The 5969-nt window shown below is 43.4% G+C and overlaps 2 protein-coding genes across 3 annotated transcripts; one reads left to right on the top strand and one right to left on the bottom strand.

Annotated features, from left to right (window-relative positions):
• The first annotated feature begins 843 nt into the window (after nucleotides 1–843).
• On the top strand, nucleotides 844–3525 carry LOC117564659 (mitochondrial import receptor subunit TOM70). The gene is made up of 3 exons (XM_034243517.2): nucleotides 844–997; nucleotides 1222–2291; nucleotides 2386–3525. Exons 2-3 carry the CDS (start codon nucleotides 1286–1288, stop codon nucleotides 3177–3179), a joined length of 1800 nt encoding a protein of 599 aa, XP_034099408.2. The 5' UTR covers nucleotides 844–997; nucleotides 1222–1285; the 3' UTR covers nucleotides 3180–3525.
• On the bottom strand, nucleotides 3522–5557 carry LOC117563871 (sialin). 2 transcript variants are annotated; one of them, XM_052002856.1, is made up of 4 exons: nucleotides 5469–5557; nucleotides 4987–5400; nucleotides 4655–4920; nucleotides 3522–4301 (listed from the first exon to the last, which is right to left on the bottom strand). In XM_052002856.1, the coding sequence occupies exons 1-4, from the start codon at nucleotides 5506–5508 to the stop codon at nucleotides 3552–3554; spliced, it is 1470 nt and encodes a 489-aa protein (XP_051858816.1). In that variant the 5' UTR covers nucleotides 5509–5557; the 3' UTR covers nucleotides 3522–3551. The 2 variants fall into 2 exon arrangements, with proteins under 2 accessions (XP_051858816.1, XP_034098320.2); XM_034242429.2 differs by having other exon boundaries at nucleotides 4655–5400.
• Between the last annotated feature and the right edge of the window lie 412 nt (nucleotides 5558–5969).

Here is a 5969-nt window from a genome sequence, read left to right as displayed (position 1 = left end):
GCTCAATATTTTAATACGATGGGAACATTATTTTGCAGCGCCTTTTGCATTGGAATTGGAACCCGAACCGAACCCACACACCATCACCAACACACGTTTTCACATGCATGCATTGATGCAAAAGCTTTGTGCGACGTTTACACTCTTACGACTCCCTCCCCCACAGAGACTTCGTACGTGTGTGCGTGTGCGAGTGAGTGCATATTTATAGCCTTTTAGTTGAACTCATTTGCACTCAGCTCACAGTGCCTTGCGGTGATCATTAAGCACGTCTCCCTTTGTTTAGCGTTATCTACAAAACTGCAATGTAAATACAGTGTGTGAGTGTGTTTGTGTAAATACATACATACGTACACATACGAACATACGATCCGTGCGATCGACGCGGAAATCTCCTGACCTTCCATAAACAGTTCATTCAAACTACTCGCTCAATTATTTACAAATATTTATCTTCCGTTCGCAGTGTAAAAATTATTCGCTAAACAAATACAGGGTGCCTTTTTTAAATATACATTTTAACAAAGTTTATTTAATTTTAAAAGGCGAATGATTTTTTGTTGTCAACATTTATGTTGTTTATTTAACTTGTATTAAAAAATATCTTAGTTATTATATTCGGTTTGTTTTTGAAAGCGATTATAATAAGCGTATTTAACGCACATATTAGAGTGTGACCATAAGTTAGTTTAAAATATACAAAAATACTGTAATAGTTATTTGCTCTTAGCAGTTCGGTATATTTTACCCTAAGGCGTGGGCGCCATAGCAGTGAGCTTTAGCACGACCACTGCATGTCAGCTGTCACATGTGCGGCACAGCGGCTCAACAGTTGTGCAACTGTTTCGGATATTTCGATGTGTTCTATTTGCTAAGCAGGCTAGGTTGTAATCCATATAAAAATCATAAATTTTTATTTACTTTTCACTAAAAAGCACATTTAAGTCACAGTTCATATTTGCAAAATTCATTGCAGTGTTAAATTACTAGACAAAACGTGAGTAAAACGACACACAAACCACACATTAAATGCACTATAAAAATCGATCAATATGTGGAATGGGGCAACAATAAGTGAGAGTGATAGAAGAGGATGAGGAGGTGGTGACAAATCGCAACGCAACCGGCACACGGTCAATGATCGTTTTTTTAGTGTGAAATATACTTGTTGATAACACCATAAAGCTATTACACAATTTAAACTCTTTCTCTGTTTTGCAGATTTTACATACACGCTGCACACCACAAACACTCCAATTGGAATTCTCCCTACCACTAAGTAAAAATGGCAACGTTCCTTAATTTGAGTTCGGTAAAGCTTAATAAATGGCAAGTGGCGCTGCTCCTGGGCACTCCGCTGGCCATTGGCCTGGGGATGTATGTGCTACGTAAGAGCGGCAACAAAGACGACACAAACGCGACCACAAAAGGCGGCAAACAACCGGCAACGTCGTCGAACAAGCAAAAGAAGGGTAAAATTGAGAATAAAACTTTATCCATTGATGGCACTGCTCCGGATACGGAACTGGAGCGCAAAAAGAAGTCCGCCGAACTGGGGGAACAGTTGTCGCCGCTGAAGGAGGCCAACAACTACAAGACGGAGGGCAACAATTGCTATCGCAATGGCAAATACGATGAGGCCATCAGTTTCTACGACAAGGCCATTGATAAGTGCCCCACAGAGCATCGCACTGACATGGCCATCTTCTATCAGAATCGTGCTGCCTCTTATGAGATGCTCAAGAAGTGGAATAAAGTAAAGGAAGATTGTTCGCTTTCCCTGGAGTATAATCCACGCTATGCCAAGGCGTATTATAGAAGAGCACGTGCTCATGAAGCAACCAAGGATATGAGCGAGTGTCTGGATGATGTGACGGCCACCTGCATCCTGGAAATGTTTCAGAACAACAATACGATTGTGTTTGCGGATCGTGTGCTAAAGGAGACGGGTCGCCTCGATGCGGAGAAGGGCATGCGTGAGCATGTTCCTGTGGTTCCATCGGCTGCCTTTGTCAACACTTATATGCGCTCGTTCATTGCCGATCCGCTGCAGCTGATGGAGTTGCCAGCTTCGACAACTGATGCCCCATTGCGTGGCTTTGTGCGCGCTCGCAAGGCGTTCGAGGCGCAGCAGTATGATGACATTATTGCCGCTTGCACCGAGGAAATTGAATCATCCGAGTCGGATGCACAGTACAAAGTGGAGGCGCTCCTCATGCGCGGCACATTCCATCTACTGGGCGGCAGCTTTGCGGACAGCAAACATGACTTTGATGCCATACTGGCCAATGGTAAGTTTATCATTATTTTTATTTCATTTCTAGCCTACGCTTCCTAGATATTTATGCCAAGGTAATGAATAATCGTTTTCCCAATCCTTTTCAGCTGATGCCGATCCTACGCTGCGTGTTTATGCGTACATTAAGCGTGCCGCACTCTTCATACAGACGGATGAGCGAGACAAGGGCTTGGCCGACTTCCTCGAGGCTCAGAAGCTACGCCCCGACAATGCAGATGTCTATCACCAGCGTGCCCAAATCTTGCTGCTGCTGGAACAGATCGATGAGGCGTTGGTGGAGTTCGATACGGCTGTGCGATTGGCACCCAATCATGCTATTGCCTATGTACAGAAATGCTACGCGGAGTATCGTCTGGCGTTGTTGACCAACGATCAGAATCGTTTGGGACGCGTGATACGCGACTTTGAGCTGGCCATCGAGAAGTTCCCTGATTGCGTTGAATGCTACAGTCTTATGGCCCAAGTGCTGGCGGATCAGCAGCAATTCCCACAGGCGCAACAGTTCTACGAGAAGGCCATGAAACTGGCGCCCACAAATCCATCGTTGCTGGTGCATCAGGCCATCATGATGCTGCAATGGCGTGGCGATATCGACACGGCTGTCGCGTTGCTCAATCGTGCCATCGAGGTGGATCCCAAGTGTGAGCTGGCATACGAGACACTGGGCACCGTGGAGGTGCAGCGAGCGCAACTGCAGCGTGCTGTCGATCTGTTTGAGAAGGCGCTGCTTTATGCCAAGAGTCAGGCGGAGCTGGTCCATGTCTATTCCTTGCGTAATGCGGCGCTGGCTCAAATCAATGTGACGCGCAAGATGGGCATCGATATGAACACCATTTCCGCCATGGCGCAGTCCGGTTTCCTTGCCCAGCCGGGCATGTAAACAAAAAAGATGTTGTGTGAAGGTAGATGCGGGCATTTAACGTGTGCTAATTAAGTTGCAACAAACCAATAACTTCTCCCAACAACAGAAAACAAAACTTATAACCATAAAAACAAAACACAACACAAAAAACCAATCCCACGTCGAAACAGTGTTATATAAAAGATATGGCAAATCTTTGTTTTAGTTATTCCCTGTGCTCCTAGTTTTAGACGATGAAAAAATGAAAAGTCGATCGAACGCATTCAATCGATCTGTTAAGCGTATACATAACTACTAACTATTCATTAATATTATTAATTCAACTAGTTAAAATATGTTAGCCTAGCTTTAAAAACAAACCAAACAATATACGAAAACACACATTTGTAATTAATGAACAATTGGCTGGTTGCTACGTCGCTGTCGCTGATTATACGACTGCACATCGCCCGAAATATATCCAGCGCATATCAACCAAAATGCAGCACGAATGCTGCCCACAATTTCGTACTCCGACTCCAGTTGCTGCAGCAGTGGCAACAACAGACCCGGCAGTGAACCTAGGCCGTTGGAGATGCCCATCAGTGTGCCGGCGAAATTGGGACTCATGTCCAGGGGCAGCAGCTTGATGCCCGCATAGTAGGCGCCAAAAGCCAGAACACTCCACATTCGCGCACTTTGCTGCTTGTCATAGACTAGATACATGGAGCTGCTCACAAAGACCAGCCAGGACATGAGGGAACGTGTCTGTGTGCGATTCAAGATCCCGTTTGCAATCAGATAATCGCTGAGCTGGCCTGAGGTGAGCGAGGCCAGCCAGCTCCACAGATGCGGTGCAGTTACCCGTAAACTGGACTCTAGCTCTGTCCACAGCGTGCTGCCCTTGGACTGCAGTTGGTGCAGCAGCTGTTGCAGCTCTTGTGCCATCTCTTGCTGATTCCAGTCGTGCTGCATATTAGCTGCAATCAGTGCCCATATGGGCGCATTCAGCAGCATGTTGCTCCAAGGCGCTTCATTAGTGTCAGTTGCTTCTGTCTCTGGTTCTGTGATCAAAGTGTCGCTCACCTGGCTCTTGATGTACTCACGCTCCGAGCTCTGTATAAATGGCGAGGCATCCGGTTTGCTGTAGCAGACGAGAACCTGAAATCCAAAAAATAGATTAAATATTTATAGCTTACAATATTCTGGAACATCCAGAAGATATTAAGGTATGTACAGTCTTCTTTCGTAAACATCTTTGTTATCCGCTTTAAACAACTTTTTTTTTGTCGAGTTTGCCAACTCATAATATATTTTCCCCTATAACAAACTTTCAAATTAATGTGTCTACCAAATGTAAAATTTGGTTCGTGTAGAAATAATAATGTTAATAAGCTTTAAGATTGAAGCATATTTATAGAGAGCATCCTCAATAAATTGACCATGCATTTATGGCAGTTAGTGGATAAACTAATTTGAAGTAATGTTTCATGAAAAATGACTGATTTACTTACGAAACCCACAAACCAAAGCATTGCACCGCTACCGACCACATAGAATGCCATCGCCCAATCCTCCTCACCCAGAGCCAATCCGTTAACCAAGTGAACAAATATGACCCCAATTTCGCCGCCACTCAGCACGCAGCTGCAGAGCAATCCTCGTTCGCTTTCGGGAACCCATTGGGCCAGCAAAGCGCTGACCGCTGGAAATGTGGGACCCTCGCAGAATCCTATTAACAATCGGAGGGCCATCAAGGCGCCAGGACCACCATGACGCACTATGGTTGGAGTGAGCAGCGTTAGAATTGCCGAAAGTAATATCGAAGCACCCAATATCCACTTGCCACCATAACGCTCCGCCAGACGTCCGCCTGGAATGTGTGTAAGCATGTAGCCCGCATAGAAGGAGGCGGAGACCAGAATCTGCACTTCTTTCGTCCACACATCGGAGCAGTTGGAGGTGGTAATGACGGGTGCATGGAATTGTGTTTGCTTCAACTGCTGTGGATTTAATTTAAGTTGATCTCTGCCAGCTCTTTGTCGAGGCTTAGGTCTTTGTCTTGCAGTAGTTGGCACTGTGTTTCGGTTCACTCTTCTCGGTGTGGGTTTCACAATTAAAGGAGTTTTGATAGACTTCGCCTTCGACTCCCTTACTATGCGATTCAGTGAAAAGTCCAGACAATAGCGTATTGTATACGCATTTATGATGGCCAACAAACTAAAATAGCAGAGCACCAATCGCTGTTTCACCTGCAGATCTACTCTTATTAGCTATCATCTATATAATTAGGAATATTTGATATTTCTTCTGTATTTGGATACTTACAGTCAAAGAATTTTCTCAGTTTCTGCTGAAAACCTAACATTTTATTTATCAAAAGAATTGAATTTACAGTATTGAATACTTGAAATAATCTCAACTGTCACAATTTGATTTAAAAAGCAAACTGTCTGTGATAGGGAATCCCCCATAAAAAATAGTTGTCAAACACTCAAAAGATACGAACTGATGATAGTATTATTAAAGCAATATTATTTTCCCAGAAGTAGCTTATCCAATTAGCCGAGTTTATTGTTCTGGGGGTTTTATCTACGACAGTCTACACAGATCTATATTAACTCTACTGTACAGTAATAACTACGTATGATATAATTATTATGGAAAAAATTCAAAATTACGGGTTATTTGCTGATTTTTTAAAAATCATAAGTAACCGCAAGTAAATAAACTCTGAAGTAATTATTAAACTTAAGCTCTAGTTTAAAAAATGAAAAATAGTTTTCTAAATAGTAATAAAAACTATTTTTCAACATAAATTGTACAAAT

The sequence above is a fragment of the Drosophila albomicans genome, chromosome 2L, assembly GCF_009650485.2.
Source record: "Drosophila albomicans strain 15112-1751.03 chromosome 2L, ASM965048v2, whole genome shotgun sequence".
Classification (NCBI taxonomy): Eukaryota; Metazoa; Arthropoda; class Insecta; order Diptera; family Drosophilidae; genus Drosophila; species Drosophila albomicans.
This window is presented reverse-complemented; position numbering and strand designations above follow the sequence as displayed.